Below are 21381 nucleotides of genomic sequence, written 5' to 3'. Positions count from 1 at the left end.
TCTCTCAAATTATCCCACCCTCGCCTTCTCCCACAGAGTCCAGAAGTCTGTTCTTTACATCTGTGTCTCTTTTGCTGTCTCACATATAGGGTCATCGTTACCATCATTCTGAATTCCATATATATGCATTAATATACTGTATTGGTATTTTTCTTTCTGACTTACTTCACTCTGTAGAATAGGCTCCAGTTTCATCCACCTCATTAGAACTGATTCAAATGTATTCTTTTTAATAGCTGAGTAATATTCCATTGTGTATATGGACCACAGCTCTGCCGATGGACATCTAGGTTGCTTCCATGTCCTGGCTATTGTAAACAGTGCTGCGATGAACATTGGGGTACACGTGTCTCTTTCAATTCTGGTTTCCTCGGTGTGTATGCCCAGCAGTGGGATTGCTGGGTCATATGGCAGTTCTATTTTCAGTTTTTTAAGGAATCTCCTCACTATTCTCCATAGTGGCTGTACTAGTTTGCATTCCCACCAACAGTGTAAGAGGGTTCCTTTTTCTCCACACCCTCTCCAGCATTTATTGCTTGTAGACTTTGTGATAGTAGCCATTTTGACTAGCGTAAAATGGTACCTCATAGTGGTTTTGATTTGCATTTCTCTGATAATGAGTGATGTTGAGCATCTTTTCATGTGTTTGTTAGCCATCTGTATGTCTTCTTTGGAAAAATGTCTGTTTAGTTCTTTGGTTCATTTTTTGATTAGGTCACTTATTTTTCTGGAATTGAGCTGCAGGAGTTGCTTGTATATTTTTGAGATTAATTCTTTGTCAGATGCTTCATTTGCTATTATTTTCTCCCATTCTGAAGACTGTCTTTTCACCTTGCTTATAGTTTCCTTCATTGTGCAAAAGCTTTTAAATTTAACTAGGTCCCATTTGTTTATTTTCGCTTTTATTTCCATTACTCTGGGATGTGGGTCATAGAGGATTCTGCTATGGTTTACATCAGAGAGTGTTTTGCCTATGTTTTCCTCTAGGAGTTTTATAGTTTCTGGTCTTACATTTAGATCTTTAATCCATTTTGAGTTTATTTTTGTGTATGGTTTTAGAAAGTGTTCTAGTTTCAGTCTTTTCAAGTGGTTGACCAGTTTTCCCAGCACCACTTGTTAAAGAGATTGTCTTTTCTCCATTGTATATTCTTGCCTCCTTTGTCAAAGATAAGGTGTCCATAGGTGTGCAGATTTATCTCTGGGCTTTCTATTTTGTTCCATTGATCTGTGTTTCTGTCTTGATGCCTGTGGCTTTGTAGTAGAACCTGAAGTCAGGCAGGTTGATTCCTCCAGTTCCATTCATCTTTCTCAAGATTGCTTTGGCTATTCAAGGTTTTTTGTATTTCCATACAACTTGTGAAATTATTTGTTCTAGTTCTCTGAAAAATACCCGTGGTAGCTTAATAGGGATTGCATTGAATCTATAGATTGCTTTGGGTAGTATACTCATTTTCACTATGTTGATTCTTCCAATCCACGAACATGGTATATTTCTCCATCTATTTGTGTCATCTTTGATTTCTTTCATCAGTGTTTTATAGTTGCAAGGCACATTCTTAACCACTGAACCACCAGGGAAGTTTTACTTAGATTTTTTAAACAAAAATATAGCACTTATAAATTATTTAGCTCAGTCCTCTTATATTTTCATCATCCAGAAAGCCATAGTAGAACATAAAAACCAACAGAACTGGCTTTGTTCATAGAGGAGATCAATCTGCTACTGTGCATGTAATAATTCTAGTAAGCTCCATCCTGGCTTTCTAGATCAACAACCCTGACCCAACAGGCAAGACTAGTCTATTTCTCTAATTGTCCTAATTGGCTAACAAAATCCAGAACCAAGTACTACATGACAAGCTTGTGAATATACATTGTTTCCCAAATCATGTCCCATAAAACAGAAACATCAATAAGATGGTAGGGAAAACTTGGAAACGGTGAACTAAACAAATCAGATAAGTTTACATAGTGCTGGATTATTCAGAAACTTGATTATGCTAAAGTGCATTGAGGTTCTCCAAAAAGGGATGAAATATGTAATATTTTCCTAATTATGGGACATGGAAATTCATTATTCTCCATGGAGTATCTTGAAGAATATATCTGTTTTGTAGAATTTGATTGAGGAAATACAGATAAAAATTGCAATGGGCTCAAAGGCATTAAAATTGGTAACTCTTGGGAAGAGAACCCTGCCTGTTCACCACTGACATGTAGACTTAGTACCAAGTGTTCACCAAGTCAGAACTCTGCAGCACATACAACTGCCTCCGCATCTGAAGATGGAACAAATTGAAGGCAACTTTCCTTGTCCAAATCTGCCAATTTAAGTACTTCCTACTGCTACTTGACCTGTCCTCTGGTACCACTGAATAAGATGATACTACAAAAATTCTCCTGAGTTTTTGTGTGACTGTTTGTCTAGAGGATATATTAATCTACTTCCTAGATAAACCCAGTTGCAATGCAATCTCTTGCAAGATAAATCAGCCTGATAAGGACACATTTGAGCTCTCGGGAGTCTACTCTCACACTCCTTGCCCTTCCAAGATGCTGCTAAAGTTCCAGGTGTAGTAGAATCAGTCTCTTTAGGAGATCGAAAGTTACCCAAAGCCTCCTGGGATTTCTGAGGCAAAATTACCAATTTAGGCAGAACAAGTGAAACATGGGGCACTGGAGAGTGGTGGAGTCATAAGCCATTTATGCAAACAACAGCACAGTGGCAAGGACTGTGAAAGATGGAGTAAGAGAGGATGTTAAATTTCCTTCATTGGAACTAACAGACAGAGGATCAGCAGAAAATGAGGGCACCAGACAGGCTGAAGGCCAGAGCTCTACCCCTCCAACAAGGAAGGAATTCAGCAGTGCAGACAGTTGGGGACCTCAGACTATCTGTTTGATTGGCTTTTCTCTCTTGTAAGAGGCTGTCCCAATTTCTGTGTACCAGAAAAGGCAGGGAAGGAAATCTCACAATAATTGGCTAAGGGATGAACTCAGTAAATTATCAGATGGCCTGAGTCACACACTATGGGTACTGGTCTCATTTTCATACTTAAAGACACTTTTCCAGATAATATTTAATTATTGGTAAAACCTCATGATATTTTCTGGATAAAGGTGCTATTTTTAAAATAATGCTTTAAAACTAAAATTATGAGTAAATGACATATATTTCTAAAAGAAACTATAGTAAAAGTAGTAAGGCTTACAAATAAACCTCTCAAACTTTATTACTCAAAAGTTCTATTAAAATAATAATTGTAATTCCTTACCACATGGCCAATATAAATAACCTCCTCCTAATCTCTAAACCACTCATTCTGAAACAAGGAAGAAAGTGCTCCTGCCAAATTGTATCAAGGTCTTCAAGGGGGTATAGTTTGGAAACCATAGTAATAGTAAATATAATTTTATAAATTTAATATAAAATATAATTTTCTACTTTGAAATTTTAATCATCTAATCTTCTTATGATAGATTTCAAAGAACTAAGTTTAGGGAAATGCTTTACTTTTTTTTTTCCCTAGCAAGGCTAGACCAATTAGATCTCAGGTGATGTGAATGGACCCCACTAGAAAAAGAGAAAAACCTGCTCAGATCCATGTTCAATAAGCCTAGGAGTCAAAGGCAAATGATTCAATACCACCTCCACATAAGCTAGCTGATTTACCTTCTGCAAATAACTTTAATCCTCTGAACCTCAAGGTTCCCATCTGTAAAATTAGGATAACAATGATACCTACTCTGCAGGGTCATTGTAAAGATTAAATGAAACAAAGCGTGTAAAGTACTGAACATACTACCTGACAGTGAGTGAAAGTGTTAGCCACTCAGCCACGTCTGACTCTTTGCAACCCGCCATAGCTTGTAGCCCGCCAGATTCTTCAGTCCATGGAATTCTCCAGGCAAGAATACTGGAGTGAGTAGCCATTCTCTTCTCCAGGGGATCTTCTCGACCCAGGGATCAAACCCAGGTCTCCCACACTGCAGGCGGATTATTTACTGTCTCAGCCACCAGGGATGCCCCAACATACTACTTGGTATATACTAAATTACCCAGCAAAAGCTAGATGCCATTGGAAGCCCTTACCTTCTGGGGATCTGAGATTTTTAAATGAAGTCTCTTATGGTGATACATAAAAATATTTTACTTTCAATCTTTTATTAAAAAGGAAGGTAGGTTTTAAAGATTGAGAGACACAGAGTTTAAACTCCTGATTTTCTGGTGGTCCTTAAATTCCTGAACTTTTAGCCATTTCTTGAACTTTCTTTCCATCACTAGTAGTTTTTAATTTCACTGACTACACGTTGAAATTAGCCTACATTCAAGAAAACAGAGAAAGTTATCTTGGAATTCTTCTTGTTTATCCAATTTCAGTTCTTACAAGTTTCAAGACATAATGTTGTTACGTGAATATTCCTAATTTTCATCATCTTTGTGTCATTCCAGTTCAGCCCGAAAGAATTACTTTCCATAATAATATGTATATACCTCTTTTATCTACCTCAAGAACAACACATACACACAGGAAGAAGGGTATGGAATAGCCAAGATAACTTTCTCCAGTGTCTTTATATTTGAGCCTGCATCAGTGAACACCATAATTAAAATTTTCTATTGGCTTTCATTTTTCAATTATGCAAATCTAAAAAGAAAATTTTCCAATGGGCTCAAACATTATCTCCATAAAAGTTGGTATTTTGAGGGATAAGATGGATGTGATTTGTTTTTATTTTGGAAATATGAATGAGAAAATCTATATAATTTTTTCTTTAAGTTATATAATAATGTAAAACTATTTCCATTCATGAGCCTTTTACGTCACATGTAGGAATCACTTGCCAGAATAGGAAACTCCTATAATCTGAAAAGCATGCATGTCAAAAATAAAGTTAATGGTATTAATACTTGGAAGTTTAGCTTAGAATGAGACCACAAAATTATCTGTTTTTTATAAAATATATGCTTACAAGTATATATTTTAAAAAGCATACTTTATAAATACCACCATCATTAAAACTAATATATATGCCCCAAAAGGAGGGGAAACACATCTGCCTCCTCTTCCTGCCTTGACCTTTGAAAAGGAATTTCTCTCTCAAAGATTACATTTAAGACCAAGTATAAAATGTGGCTCAGTTGGTAAAGAATCTGTCTGCAATGCCTGGAGACCTGGGTTCCATTCCTGGGTCAGGAAGATCCTCTGGAGAAAGAAATGGCAACCCACTCTAGTATTCTTGCCTGGAGAATCCCATGGACAGAGGAACCTGGTAGGCTATAGTCCATCAAAAGAGTCGGACACGACTTGCAACCAAACCACCACCACATAAAATCATTATTTTGTTTTAATTTATCTTGAAGTGACTGCTGAAAATAACAGCAAAAGTCAAAAATCCAAATTGAATTAGTTATGATGCAGCTACATTTAGAAATCACTCAATTTGAATCCCTTAGTTCATTTACTGGAAACATTTATCTCTTTCTATGTATCTGAGGTAAAGATGAATATGATGGGATGTTTGTCCCCAAGAAGTTTACCACTTTGTAAGAAGACAAATATGTAAGCCTAATATTATAATCCAATGTGCTAAAGTATAATATAAATACAAGTATGAATGGGAGTGCAGAAAAGTAAGTGATTAGCAGATACAGAAGATTATCTCTTTTTTTCTGAAGGAAAGGAAATGTATTAATAAATTAATATATTTAACAGATTCCAAATTAAACTGAAGAAATGAAAGGGCTCTTTTTTTATTTTTTGAAAAAAACTGTATTGGAGTGTAACTGCTTTAGAGTGAGAAAGGAAAGGATTTTAATTTGATTTACTGCCCAATTCAACTGTAATGTTACATTTTGATTATAATGGTTTAATTAAAATAGAAAGTTACAGAACATCTACCTAGATAAGTGCAACTCAGTAATTCCTGCATATTCATATTGAGATTGCTCTCAGTTCTTACCTGACTTCATTTAGCCTTTGGTGTTCTTGCCACCACACTTGCTTGTGTTGCTTTATTAGTGTTTGTTCTTTAGATAACTTTGAAGTCTGCACTGTTTTTCTGATCTAGATTCAGAGGAACAAAAGAGAAGCAATTCTGATGTTTTTTAAGTGTTTCCAAAATAAAAATGTTTAATTTGTATTTTCTAAGTTAAATATTTTCTCTTTGTCAATCCTATTCCTGCATTTTCTAACACTAGCATCTTTCGAAAGAAAGTTATTTTTCTTTCTTTAGAAAGGAAAAAAATCTATTTTCCACACATACAATAAATAACACCTTATTCATCCAACTCAAGAAAAATTTGCATGAATATTCTATATATTTTCTTGCCTTTTTACACATCTTCCCTGCCAAGCATCATAATATCATTATTCTCATTTTACAGATGAGGACACTGAAGTTCAGATAGATTAAAAAACTTGGTCAAGACCATCAAGGTTGTAAATATCAGAATCACATAGAACCTTGGTATTCAGATTGGTTTTATGTAATCCTTCAGCACAGGATGGGAAAAAAAAAATCATTGGATAAGTTATTAGGAGGACTGGCCTTAGTTTCAGCATCTACTAGAAATATGACCTTGAATTATATGTACAATTTTAATCTTTTGACTCCATGACTTTGTAAATAGTTTTTTAAAACTTCAGGCAAATCTTTATTTGAAGGTATTAAACAAGGAAATAGTGAAAAAGAGCACTGAAACCCAAATTTTCAAATCAATTTAATTTTTCCCAAATTTTATGACTTTTCAAAAACAATGTACATAATTCATGCTTTGGGGTTTCTGCTAATAAGCTATGTCAAGCTTGGGTCTGTTTGCCTTAAGATCCATTCTTGGCCAGCTCCCTCATCTGCTTCCCATCAGAGAGCAGCCTGTGTTTCTCAGACACCCCTGAAACTGCCTTCCAGCTGGGTTCAGCCAAAGGGAGACACTGGTGGTGGGTGATTGGAGGGAGGGAGGAAAGGCAAGCCAAAGGATTATTCACTCCTCTCTGCTCTCAGAGGGGTCTCCACAAGCATCTGCATCTTCTCCATTGCACCAACATTTCCTGACAGTTCTACCCTGGTTCCAGCTATCTCTGGGTAACCTCAGCCTATGGGGTGTGCTACAACCTTGCTTTTGCTAAATGTCCCTCCAACCCAGGCAAGATAATGACTTTCTTCTGTTGTAATCCCTATGTTGGTTCACAGCCCTCTGGCTTCTCAGCTCCATCACCTGTGTAACTATTTCCTGCATTAACAACCCCTCTATTCTAAATCCTTGAGTATTTGTCTGTTTCTTGGTTAGACTCTGACTGACACTGAACTTGTGTATTTATATATGCTGAACTTGTATATTTCATATCAGTACTTTAAAACATCTATAAAAGTGCTAATCTCAAATCAGAAACTCAATGAAATATGCATATTTTATATTTTCACTGCTACTAGAATACTCAGTATTCTGAAAGTTTTAAGAGATCAATACTGAAGATATAAAAACTTCAGAAGAGAAACTCTAAAAAGACTGTATAATGCATGCTATTTCTAGCTGTCATTCACTGATTACTGTAACCTTGAGTTTATCTTTCTGCTGTTCTGGTTACTGATTCAAAATTAGGAGTATAAGAAAATAAAATAACCCAAGCATCACTTAAAAAAACACAAAGTCAAATCTTAAGAGTGTTACAATTATGAAATTTTGGAGAAAAGTATATTTAAATCAGAACAGGTCATTGCAGAAAAACATATAGCCATCTCTATTTCACTGAAAAAATAAAAGTGCATATGTAGTGTTTCTGAATTCAGACACTCTTGTGTTTGCTTGAAGAATGCCTAAAACTCATTCCAACTTTTGCCATCTATAGTCTCTGGAGTTTGTTGCATCAGGCAAAACTTTTAAAATTAGATTTCTTTGACATATTTGGTCCATATTGTTAAAAAAATTAAAACACATTGGTGAAAGATGAAGACAGATTTTTATAGCTTAAAAAAAAAATCAATGCTGCTGCCTGTGGACCCAGGGAAAGACCAATTAGGTAGACTATAAAAGTCAAAACAAAGCTACTATTTTTCACTAGACACTTCCAATATTTTGCAGAACATCCTGATTTCTTTGTAAATTCACTCACTGACTCTCCTTCTATCCTCAGGCCAAAAACTTTTTTTAAAAAAAGAAAAGTTTTTTTAAAAATAAAAAGATTTAATGTTGTATCTTTTTATCAGTAATTTCTAGATGATTCCAATTCAGTTTGCTGAGCAACAAGCCATCTGAAGTCAATTTTTAAGGTAGATGATTATTTAGGCAGAATGCTGATGAATTAAAAATTATAAAAGTCATACATTCATTAAAAACATCAGAAAGTAGATGTTTTATTTGTAGTTTACTATGATGAGCCAAGATAATAAAACCCTAAATGCTGCTGCTAAATCACTTCAGTCGTGTCCAACCCTGTGTGACCCCATAGATGGCAGCCCACCAGGCTCCTCTGCCCCTGGGATTCTCCAGGCAAGAGTACTGGAGTGGGTTGCCATTTTCTTCTCCAATGCATGCATGCATGCTAAGTCACTTCAGTCATGTCTGACCCTGCGACCCCATGGACAGCAGCCCACCAGGCTCCTCTGTCCACAGGATTCTCCAGGCAGGAGTACTGGAGGGGGTTGCCATTTCCATCTCCCAAAACCCTAAATAAGCATCCTAAAAGTCCTATGGGCCACATAACCCATCTTTAGATAGAAGCAGCAGTAGACAATTTAAGTGCTGGTTGCATATGCCTGTGCCAAAATTCACTGACATGTACACTTTAGATTTGTGTACTTCACTATATGTGAGTTATAACTCAATGAAAACTGTCAAAATTAAAAATTACACTAAGATGTCATTCCTCATCTAACATCAAATTGGCAAAAATTCAAATGTTCAACAAAACACTATGATGTGAGGCTATGGGAAAACATGCTCTCTCTTACATTGCAAGTGGGAATGCAAACTGGTGCAAACTCCCATGGAAGGGAATTTGGAGTTTCATATGGATTTATCCTTTGACCTAGTGCCTGGAAAATCCCACGGCGGAGGAGCCTGGTAGGCTGCAGTCCATGGGGTCGCTAGGAGTCGGACACGACTGAGGGACTTCACTTTCACTTTTCACTTGCATACATTGGAGGAGGAAATGGCAACCCACTCCAGTATTCTTGCCTGGAGAATCCCAGGGACGGGGGAGCCTAGTGGGCAGCCGTCTATGGGGTCGCACAGAGTCTGACACGACTGAAGCGACTTAGCAGCAGCAGCAGCAGCAGCAATCATACCTATACTAATCTACCTGAAAACTATATTGGCCAAAGTATAAAAAGATAAATAAACTGATCTATCCACTGCAGCACTGTTTGTAATGAAAAAAGACAAGCACAGAGATTCTGTCAATGTGTTCTTACCAAAATAAATTGAATTTGAATCTGATCGAGTCTCTGCAAATAACTACCAATTACTGGAAATACAAGAGATAGGAAAACATATTTAATGACACCACCAGGATATAATCAGCAAAATCCAGGCTATAAGAAACTATAAAGAACAAATACTATAATTTTTTCAAAAAATAAATTATAAGAATATAAGAGGATGGAGGAGGAAACCTTAAAAAAGTAAATATCAAATATAATATATGGATATTATTTAGATGCTAACTTGAAAAAATTTGAAAAAATTGGAGACAATCAGGGAGATTTAACATCGATTATTTGAAATTATTAAGAAATCATTAACATTTTAATAGTAATGGTATTATAGGGTTTGGGGTTTTATAGCCCTAATCTTTTAAAGATACATAGTGAAATAATTATGGTGAATATTATAATATCTGAGATTTGATTCGAAATAATCTGTTATAGAGGGAAATTGTAGGTGAGAGTAGAGAGGAAACAATGGTCAAGAGTTGTTAATAGTTGAAGGTGGATAATATCATGTGGAGATTAATAACTCCATTCATTCTAATGTTGCAATTGTCCATATTGTAATGTATTTTACAATTGTAATTGTATTCTTGCAGTTGTCCATATTGTAATGTTTTTAAAAACAAGAAATAGTAGGTGGATTACTTGAGCTAGACAAGAAGAAATATTAATTCTTGCTAAGCAAAGAAATTCAAATAAAAATAATTGGAAATATCTCTTTTGTACTTAAATTGGGAATGAAGAGTTAACATTTAATTTACCAAAAATTGGTCTTGATTTTCTGCCCACCTTTACTCTTTGGCTTCAGGTCCAATCTCAGCCTTTGAAAGACTAGATCACTCAATGTGAGCATTAGCATCTTATCTAGCATACCATAACTTGTGCATGATCAATAACATAGCAATATAGGTCACTATCACATCAAATCAGTATAATAATATCAGCAAAACAAATCAGGGAAGTCTCCTGAATTTATTGTTAGTTAAAAATACTTATTGTTAACCGCTTTTAAAATATAGGTAAGCATTCTAGACATAAGTTGAAGTAAAAATCTTATGTGCTTTAAATGTTAACATTCTATCATTCAGGTTAAGTATGTCTACATTCAATATTGCCACAGTAAAGTGCTGTAGTAACTAACAATGATTGTTGAAGCTGTTAATTTCATGTGCAAAGAATGAGCACATTTAATTAGTAAAATAAATTGAGAATTGACTGATAATTAATATAAATATTAAGACAGAATGTGTTAACTATTTAACACTAAGAATAAAATATAATTTCTTAGCCAACATATTTTACAAAAAGTTAAACCACAATATAAGAAAGGATAACAGAGACAGTATTATCATAATTCTAGTTGGTGTAGGCTGTTTGATATATTAGCATTCATAACATTAAACAAAATAAATCTTAATAATTGTATCTAATTTTCCATTATCTAACTCCATCTAAGCCATGAGTCTTTCAAGAAAAAGTCCTATTTGGGAATTCTTCACATCTTAGAAGAATAAATTAAAAGCAAAATGTCAACTTGGTATCTCTAAATTAAATGAGAAGGGAAGGATCCAAAAATCATGAAAACAACATTCCCAATACATCTTCCTTATAAAATAAAATAAAAAGTGAAATTTGTAGAAAGGAAAGAAGACTGTTAGAAAATGCTGAGCTATGTAGGACACATTTTGTTCTCACTGACCAAAATTCAAAACAATAGATTTTACAAAAATGCTTTAAATGGATAATTCTTTATTATTATGAATCTATGGATACCAAAAATGAAAGCAAAAAGCTTGCCAAAATGATTGCTACAGATATTTTCAGTACTGAACCATATTTGGTAGTTTAAAGCAAGAGATTTCTTTGAGATCTGCCAAGTTATGAATCCTGGATAACAAGTTTTTTCTAGAAAATATGTAACTAAAAAGCGTCTTCGTAAATTATATTCTGTGAACAAAAAGGTACTTGATATTATTTAAAATATTGTTTGTATATGGTTATTTGTTTAATCTCACAAATGAATAACACAATAACCAGAGAAGCAGCCTAGTTAGTTGACAGTGTTAGGAAATTATTATCCCTGCACTTAATGCCAAACTTTAAAAATCACCTTAATAATTTAAAATTTGATAGCAATTCTGTCCTCAAAGAGAAATTCACTTTGACCAAATATTGATTTTTAACATTCAGTGATTCCCCATTCAAAGATGGGAAATCATCCAAAATATGTATCTGGTTTTACACAGACATTCTTCAAGCAGATGGTCAGCACCCCTAACCCTTGCAATGCTCCAGAGTCAACTGTACATTTCCCAATACTGAAAAAGGCATAGATAAAATGTTTGTGGTGACATATTTGTTACAACAGTACTTTGGGAGAGAACTAAAACAATTCATACTTTTTTGGCCCAGACATCCCAGTCATGGGAATTTACCCACATAAGGTGTCTATTCATAAAGATATTTATGGAAATATGATTTTCAATATCAAAAATGGGATACAAGCTAAATATCTAATAATTGGGATGTGATAAAGTAAGCATCTTTTTCTACTTGAAGTAGTTATCATTACTGTTTTTTTGGCTAATTCTTATTGTCCTTGAGATCCCAATTCAATGTCACTTTCTTAGAAAAGCCTTCCTTTCCACCCAATTAGTATCAAGTTCTGTTATTGTACATTAGACTTTTTTTTTTTGGTGGGGGGTGGATTTAGTTTATACTTAGTGTGGGCTTCTAGGTGACACTAGCGGTAAAGAACCCGCCTGCCAGTGCAGGAGACTTAAGAGACCCAGGTTTGATCCCCTGGTCAGGAAGGTCCTCTGGAGGAGGGCATGGCAACCCACTCCAGTATTCTAGCCGGGAGAATCCCATGGACAGAGGGATCTGGCAGGCTACAGTTCATAGGGTCATAAAGTGTCAGACATGACTGAAGCAACTTAGCATATATGCACGCACATTCTTAGTACTACTAATTTCATTTCAGGGCTTATTTCATAAACACTAGCTTCTATTCTTCCTCTCTCCTGAAAATATTACACCCCATGAAGGTAGGTGTTGTATTTTGCTCACCACTGTACATTCAAGGCACATAGTAAATATTTATTATATGTATGAATGTGTACAATGGTATATATACAATGGATTAGCACAGAACTCAGACATATGAAAATGGCTTATTAGGATGATAGTCATATAAGAGATCTTCCCATAAATTTTCTTTGAATGTCCTGATAATATTAAATTATTTTAAAGTTGTATCTGAAACAGATAATGCCCAACATTTTAAGTGGTCTCCATAGTTTGAGGGGACATAAATATGGTAATTTCTCCAGAATAGGGTAACAAATGTGCCTTGAAATCATGACAGTTGCCTTTTTAAAAAGATATTAACAATAAAAAGCAATGCAAAGCTAATATAGCACAAAATATTAAATACACATAAAAGTTTGTAAATTGCTTAGTTTGTTGCTTTGCCAAACCAGATTTTTGGATGCAACTAAGCAATGGAAATGCTATTTATAAAGTATTCTATTATTTGAATAAGAAGAAAATATATTGCATGAGCAATCCTAAACTCATCCATGATCCTAAAATATTGTGCACAATCACTTGGAACATTAACCTCTTTCAAATCTAGTTGAGGTTCACTTTTCTTAGATCAAGGCAAAAAGAGAATTGTAGAAAAGAGACACCTAGGGGCATATTTTGTGCTGCAGAAGGAGCTGTAAATTAGATGATAAGCCACGGCTAGCACTTTTTGCATTTTTAATTTTTTTAGACTATGTTAGAAATTGTTGAAAGCTAATGAAATAGCTCTTTCTGAAAATAAAGTTGAATTCAGGCTTCATGGGATTGTTACGAACAGTAAATGAGTCATGCATGTAAAGTACAGAGCACAATGTCTGAGAGTATCCAATAAATGTTCCCATTCACTATAACCAATAGTTGGAAGATTCTAAAAAACTACTTAGAATGTTATTTATTTTCACATTTCATTGTAAATATCATTTTACTTCCTAGCAATTCAATTTTCCAAAACTATTAATAGAAAACACACATACACGAATCTAACCTTTAGCTCTGTAGAGGCAGAAGCTAACTTTTTTGCTTCAGTTAATGCATGCAATTGTTGGTAGTCTACTGGTTTATACTTGGTGCTTCTGATTTCATTTTTCATATGAAATATCAGATTATCTGTTTTTCATCAAAAACAGAAAATGACAAAGAAACAATGCTATATTATTGGAAGTCAAAATAGAGTTTTGGCAACATGTTGACTATTGGTCTTATTTTTAAACATTTTAAAGCAAATATAAGAAGTAATATGTTACAATATTCATAGTATATTTAAATTCTATTTCTGGAAATTTAAAAAATATTACCACTATATTCCTCAAATAAAATTACTTCTAAAAGAAGATAAAAGGAATACTTTCATTTTTTTAATATATTGAGAATTTTAGAAAATTATACTGTCAAGATACAACGTGTGATCATTCTTTTTATTTAAAATGTGTTAGTTATTAACTATGAATATTTAAGTATCACATTCATATGAATCAAAATAAGTAAATAGAACTTTTAAAGTCATAGTTGCATTTTTAACCTAGAAAAATTGACTCAGTTAAATACAAAAGAGGTTGAAACTGATAGCTAAGAAATTTAATAGGCCAGATAAGACAAAAAATGATATAAAATGTGTGGGCAGGCATTCTCCATCCAACTATATAAAATGTCCTAGTTTAGCTTGATATTAACTATTTTGATAAAATAAAATATAGGTAGAGGATAGTCAAGGCTATGGTTTTTCCAGTGGTCATGTATGGATGTGAGAGTTGGACTATAAAGCTGAGGGCCGAAGAATTGATGCTTTTGAACTGTGGTGTTGCAGAAGACTGTTGAGAGTCCCTTGGACTGCAAGGAGATCCAACCAGTCCATCCTAAAGGAGATCAGTCCTGGGTGTTCATTGGAAGGACTGATGTTGAAGCTGAAACTCCAATACTTTGGCCAGCTGATGCAAAGAGCTGACTCATTGGAAAAGACCCTGATGCTGGGAAAGATTGAGGGCAAGAGAAAGGGACGACAGAAGATGAGCTGGTTGGATGGCATCACCGACTCAACGGACATGAGTTTGGGTAAACTCTGGGAGTTGGTGATGGACAGGGAGGCCTGGCATGCTGCAGTTCATGGGGTCACAAAGAGTTGGACACAACTGAGCAACTGAACTGAATGAACTGAACTCCAAGGCGAAGAAACATGAAGTACAAAAATTTGAGTAATTCAAGCATCATTACCTCAATGATGTGAAAAATTCACCTGTGCAATGTAAGGCAACTAAAATTTATTAAGTATATCATGGGTCACATGATGGGAAGAAGGCTCCAAATGACTTAAGGACAAGCACAGTGAAGGAAAGAATGATTAGTCTGATTATTGTGAGGAAACCAAAGAAATTTTCACTATGACCAAAAAAATGAACCTTCCATTATTAAAATTTTGCAAATCAACGTTCTAGTTTTATATCACCCATAATCTACCATAAACCATAAAATAAGCTTAGAAGTAGGAAAAATACCTGAGCTATCATTTTTCTGAATTGTCATGAATAGTTGGTCTCTTTTATTCATGTTTTCCATACCTGTCAAGGAAACAAAAGAGAGCTAAAATTTTACAATGTTATTTTAAAACCTGTTTTAAAGAAATGTTCACTGTAGTGATTGTTGAAATCAAGTTCCAGGACTGGGTGCCATAACTCTTTGTATTTTATTAAAATTTGTTTCTCTTTGCTCCTAGAAGCCTCCTTCCACTAGTTTTTTCTCTTTGTGCTTTTCCTGGTCTTGGTTTTTCTTCTTCCAATCTCTTACCTCTGTCAGATTGTCCCAGAGACTGGTAAATATTTCACGATTTAAAAATTGTGTGTTTTATCTTGAGTTCTCAGAAGGAAAGAAAGTACATAAATTACAAAATAAAGCAGCTAGACAAATTACTTACTACTTCTCTTTAGCAACACAGCTCCTTTGGAGGACATGGGGATGTGTCATCCACTTCTAGAGAGCACTTGATGCTTAGCTGTCACCTCCTCCAGGGTTGGACTCAGCTGCAGACAAAGGCCTGGCCAAGAAACACATCATTCCTGGAGCAACCCATGCCAAAGACAGAGTGAGGCAAGGAGGTAAGGCAAGCCCAACAGTCTGGGCTTAATGAAGGTCACTCTGATGGGTAATATTAGCTCCAGGGTCCTCTTTGGGGTTGACCCAGACTTTGCTGAACCTGCATTAGAACTTTTTCTTTTGCCCAAGCTTGCTTCCTCCTTTCTTTCACAGGTATGCATCCCTGATAAATATCTAGCACTCCAAATTCTGTTTCTCCTTCCTAAGAACCCAACCTGCGATAGCACTGAACTGAAACAACATCTTTTTACGGCACATCCAGGGCAAGAGACTAGTCAAGTTGTTCCTCAAAAGACAGTACACATTTTTCATACATTTTTGTTCACTATCTACTAGGTTGAATTACCCATGTCTAGTTGTCTTTGCAGTAATGTAAATCTTCTTAAATGGAAGAAAAATTAGCAAAAATCCATATTTTTAGAAACTCTGCCAAGTTACCAAGAATCATGATGATTGCTCAACAGTTTTAGGGGTAAGCCTCAATGTGTAATTTCTTTAGGGTCTCTGTTAAAGAATTTTTCTTAAGTCTCTCACAAATTGACAACCCTCCCTACTGACTGGTTTTTACTCACACCCATATCCTATCAATTAAGAGTCTTCCTCCTTCTGAAAGATTTTGCACATCCAATCTGTCAACCTGTACTGTCTCAGGCACCCATCACCTGGATGACAGCAGCATCGCACTTTATACCCTTACAGTGCATCCTCCACACAGCAGCCCCAGTAACCTTTTAAACACTCTAATCTTACCTTGCTTGAACCTCTTCAATGGTACCTATACCCTTTGAAATAGTATCCCAACTTCTTTAAATGATCTATAAGGTCCTGCATAATCTTACCCTTGGTCACCTCTCTACCCACATTTCAATCACACCAGTCATTCTGTGTCTCAGACCTACCAAGTTCATTCTGCTTCAAGGTCATCCCACTTGTGGTTCTCTCTTTCTTAAAGACATTTCCTTCTTCTTTTTGCCTGGTTGGTTCCTTCCCAACCTTCAGCTTGACCAGCATGTCACCTCTTCAGAGAGATCCTACCAGATTTTTCCATCTAAATAAGGGAGGACCCTTGTTTCTCTCTCATTCGATTCTCTTCATTTCCATGATAATTTGTATTAGTCTTCACATTTTCATGGTTACTGATCTGATATCTGTCTCCCTCCATGCTTGTCATATTTCTGATTGCATCCCCAGTCGCTGGCAGAGAGTAGTAAGTGCTCAATAAATATTATTTGTGGAAATGAATAAAAGGTAGTTGGTGGTAGCTAGATATTTTCTATCTCCTCAAAAGAACTGAAACAACAATTCCTAAATTCACACTGTAGCCTCACTCTCCTAACAATAACCTTGCAATTTTTAAAAAGCTGCTTTGATGTATAGCCAACAGAGAAGAATGACAAGCTTAAATACCCTCAGGGCCATCCAGTAAGTTAAATGAGAGAAGTGGCAAAATATACAACCATAAGGAGTGCAGAAAACATGGAAAATTGAAAAGTATTCCATGCCCAAAGATAATCAAATATACATTTTTTTCTTTTCCTAAAAACAAGTATTAGACAAACAAAGCAAACTCGGAAACAAATTTGTTCTTTTATTCAGCAGCCAGTTTCTGAGCTCTGGTCTACTCCTTTTCACATCTAGTTTTCATTTCATTCTCCCATGTATAACTGAACAATCTAAGTTTGCATCTCCATCCAAGAAAGACCTCACCAGTTCTCTGACTGGTTTTAGTTTTTCCTCCTTGGAGAGTTGAGCACTCCCCAAGGATTTAGGATTGATTTCCCTGGGCTTAAGATGATAAGACTGAGGCTCCAAAATAAGATGGGGTTTTGCAGATTTTGTTTCAGTTACCTTGCATGCATGCTCAGTCGCTTTAGTCATGTCTGACTCTTTGCAACCCTATGGACCGTAGCCCACCAGGCTCTTCTGTCCATGGGATTCTCCAGGCAAGGATACTGGAGTAGGTCATGCCCTTCTCCAGTTCAGCTATGTTGGTCTACCCCTATTTAATTTGTTCCTCCTGGTTTTCAGAGAAACATCATGAAAGCCACACCATGTTTCTCACCATTTCTACATAAGGAAGCAGAATTTGCCACCCCAAAATATGTCTCCTTAGAATAGTATTTTAAACTGGTCATTTTCTAGGAAACAGCAGACATGGAAAACACTCTAGGGGCCCACATTAAAGTTTTTTAATGATATGACCATTTGGCTGCTATATTTGTTCTTTCACTTGGAACAGAAGGTATCATTAATCATATAGAGGCATTAACAAAATTCATGTAGCAGCTTCAAATAATAACAATCAGGCCAATAGCTTGCTCAGGTTGAAGTCTCTGTGATTAAATTGGGGTCCTACAGAATTCAATGCATGGCCCTCAGGAGTCTAACTGCTTCCCAGTGAGAAACCTGAACTATAATACACACTGAGTTAATGAGTTTTGGCTTTTTATATGAAGTGTCTTCTGATGTAATTCGTCTTAACACACATACGTGAAGAATCAAATTTCCGCTCTGAATGATCCTCTTCCTAGTTTAGGAAAAATACTAGGAAAATAGTTTGGTTTAGGAAAATCTTGGCTTAAATCTTTACTAATGGCATTGTTACTCCAACAATTTTTATTACAATTTGTGTGAGTATGCCATTTTCACTTTATGCTTACTAGTGAATTTGTGAAAAATTCAAAGCGGCAACTTCAGCCCATAGTTTAAATGCTTTGGGTTGACTAATGGCTACTTGAACAGAATTTTCCATGTTAAATAATTTAGGAACACTTAGTTTTAGATATTATTCCATGTTCACATTATGTGACATTTTAGAAATTGCTTATAGTGTTGTCAAAATAAGTCTCTTAGATCTACCTGATTACTGAAAATATTTTAAAATAATATATTTTTATGAGAAATTTACTATTCTGTAGGAAGAACATGGAGAAGGCAATGGCACCCCACTCCAGTACTCTCGCCTGGAAAATCGCACGGATGGAGGAGCCTGGTAGGCTGCAGTCCATGGGGCTGCTGAGGGTCGGACGTGACTGAGCGACTTCACTTTCACTTTTCACTTTCATGCATTGGAGAAGGAAATGGCAGCCCACTCCAGTGTTCCTGCCTGGAGAATCCCAGGGACGGGGGAGCCTGCTGGGCTGCCATCTATGGGGTTGCACAGAGTCGGACACGACTGAAGTGACTTAGCAGTAGGAAGAACATTTTGATATATAATATAATGATAGCCTTGTAGTAGCTAGAGGGCTGAAAAAACATTTTAATATAATGTTAATTTTATCAGATATGATACAGAATCTAAATCTAAAAAAAAAATTCACAACTTCAACTAGTCTCTACAGGGTAAGTGAACAATCTGGACTTCTCTAGAGATGAGAACAAAATAGCAAAGAGACCATTTGTACAATAAGGCAATCTTTCTACAGTGTTAAAATTTGTATTCTGTGACCAGGGATTGAACCTGGGCTCCCTGCATTGAGTGCCGTCTTAGCCACTGGACCACCAGGAAGGCCCCATATTCTCTTTTAAATTCTAAGCAGAATGGCACATATTACTTCTATAATGAAACATTATGTTTTGTAGTTGGTATAAGATAAAATTATTGTCCTAGAAAAACTAATGGAAACAAAGGGTAAATTATGAGAGCTAATAAAAATGATTATATAAAGTACTCAGTTACATTATAAATATCTCAAAATTAGACATAATGGGAAAAGATCTCATTGAAAACAGCAACCACGGGAAGGAATTCCCTGGTGGTTCAGTGGTTCAGACTTCACCTTTCAATGCAGGGGTAAGAGTTAGTTAGATCCCTGATCAAGGAGCTAAGATCCCACATGCCTTGCCGCCAAAGACCAAAACATAAAACGGAAACAATATTGTAACAAATTCAATAAAGACTATTTCACTGTTCCATGTCCAAAAACAAAACAAAACAAAACAAAAATGGAAACAAAACAAACAACAAAAGAAGAGCAACCAAACAAAACAAAATATCCAGGTATAATCTGTACAAAAGTTTATAGAACTCATAAATTTGTAGAACTCATAAAAAACCACAACAAAATGTAGTACAGGAAATAAAGCTTGGATAGAGAGAAACAATGCTAATAATGTGTACCAAACATTTAATAGTGGCAATTTTGGGGTAGTAGGATTATATTTGATTTTGATTTTTTCTTTTTGCTTGAGCAGTTTCTAAATTTTTCTCTTTTTAACAGAAGAAAAACACATTTTAAAAAACACTAAGCAGGAACAAATATTTATTTCACTGTATTGGGGGAAATGCTACTGCATTTTCCACATTTCACCAATTTAAAAAGAAACAATTTCATGATACCAAGGAACCTTTAAAATGTGAACTTGATTATAGCAATGTAGTTTTCCACTCTAATACTGAATTGAATTATTTCTTACTAATCTTTTTTTATTAAAAGACATGATATATTAAGTACATTTGTAGAATTTCACAGAGCTTGAAAACATTAGCATTAAAATATTTACAAGGTCGTATTTTAATTCTCTATAAAGTGTTAGCCGCTCAGTCATGTCTGACTCTTTGCGACCTGATGGACTATATAGCCTGCAAGGCTCCTCTGTCCATGGGATTCTTCAGGTAAGAATACTAGAGTGGGTAGCCATTCCCTTCTCCAGGGGATCTTCCCAACCCAGGAATCGAACCCAGGTCTCCTGCATTGCAGGCAGATTCTTTACCATCTAAGCCACTAGGGAAGCCTTAATTCTCTATAGGAAATAAATACATATATATTTTTTTAAATTATAAAAGTATTGGTTATATAGCATCAAACTGTATAGAAAACTATAGGGTAAATAGTTTCCAGCACTTATATTTAGCCCTAATAGTCATTTTTAATGTTTTCTTTTCTATTCTTTGAAAGACTTTATGTATATAGAAGTACACATCTAGTTTTACACAAATGCAAGCATGACATATATACAATTCAAAAGTTGCTTTTGTTTTTTCCTTCTTTTTTTTTTTAACTACACCACATAGCTTGTGGGATCTTAGTTTCCTGACCAGGAATTGAACTCGGGCCCTTGACAGTGAGAGCACAGATTTCTAACCACTGGATTGACAGGGAATTCCTACAAGTTGCTTTTCATTTTATAACCTGATTATATTTCTATATCATGTTATTTATGTGTCCATGTTTATATATATGCTTATCTTTAATGGCTATTAAATGACATACTAGTATGTCATATATATGTTACTATCATCATTATTTATATTATATATATATATACATACAATCAACTAGTACAAGAATCCATGAAAGAAAATTTCAAAAAAATTCTGCCCTTTTACTGTAAAACCAGATCCATAATCAACGAAAATCTATAAAAATGTCTGCCCTTTTACAATTCTTATAAATTTGCTTATAAAGCAAATTCTATATGTAGTCAACCTTTAAGAATTTTGTTATTTTTAAGCCTCTAATAACTCAAAAAGGAGAGCTTAAATCAACCTCATTAATGAAAAGGATTCAAATGCAAACCTAATTATCTCAAATGCTTTTCCAGTAAAAGTCTGGGGAGCAGAGTCAAGCAGAAAAAAGTATTAACTACGGCAAGAAATCTAGAAATTTCTGAGGGACCTCAGATGTCCACAGAGGGTGGAGGTAGCTTAGTGGAGCCACTCATGCCCTTACTTCTGCTACATCCTTAGAGTATTTCAATCATTTTAAAAGCCAGGAGAAAAATGTATAAGCACCCAGTTTAAAGCAGCACATAGTTGGAAAAAAGAGGGGGCAAATT

At 35.3% G+C, this 21381-nt stretch overlaps 1 protein-coding gene across 1 annotated transcript in view; it reads right to left on the bottom strand.

The window, feature by feature from the left end:
* Positions 1 to 15496, bottom strand: part of CCDC148 (coiled-coil domain containing 148) — a 212964-nt gene extending 197468 nt beyond the window's left edge. Inside the window, exons 1-4 of the mRNA XM_010859012.1 lie at positions 15425 to 15496; positions 15009 to 15071; positions 13505 to 13626; positions 5965 to 6068 (exon numbers count right to left, since the gene is read on the bottom strand). Coding sequence (XP_010857314.1) covers positions 5965 to 6068; positions 13505 to 13626; positions 15009 to 15071; positions 15425 to 15461 — 326 coding nt within the window. The 5' untranslated portion in view covers positions 15462 to 15496. The remainder of the gene's footprint in view (positions 1 to 5964; positions 6069 to 13504; positions 13627 to 15008; positions 15072 to 15424) is intronic.
* Positions 15497 to 21381: the final 5885 nt, after the last annotated feature.

This window comes from Bison bison, unplaced genomic scaffold (assembly GCF_000754665.1).
Source record: "Bison bison bison isolate TAMUID 2011002044 unplaced genomic scaffold, Bison_UMD1.0 scf7180017864452, whole genome shotgun sequence".
NCBI classification, from domain to species: Eukaryota; Metazoa; Chordata; class Mammalia; order Artiodactyla; family Bovidae; genus Bison; species Bison bison.
This window is presented reverse-complemented; position numbering and strand designations above follow the sequence as displayed.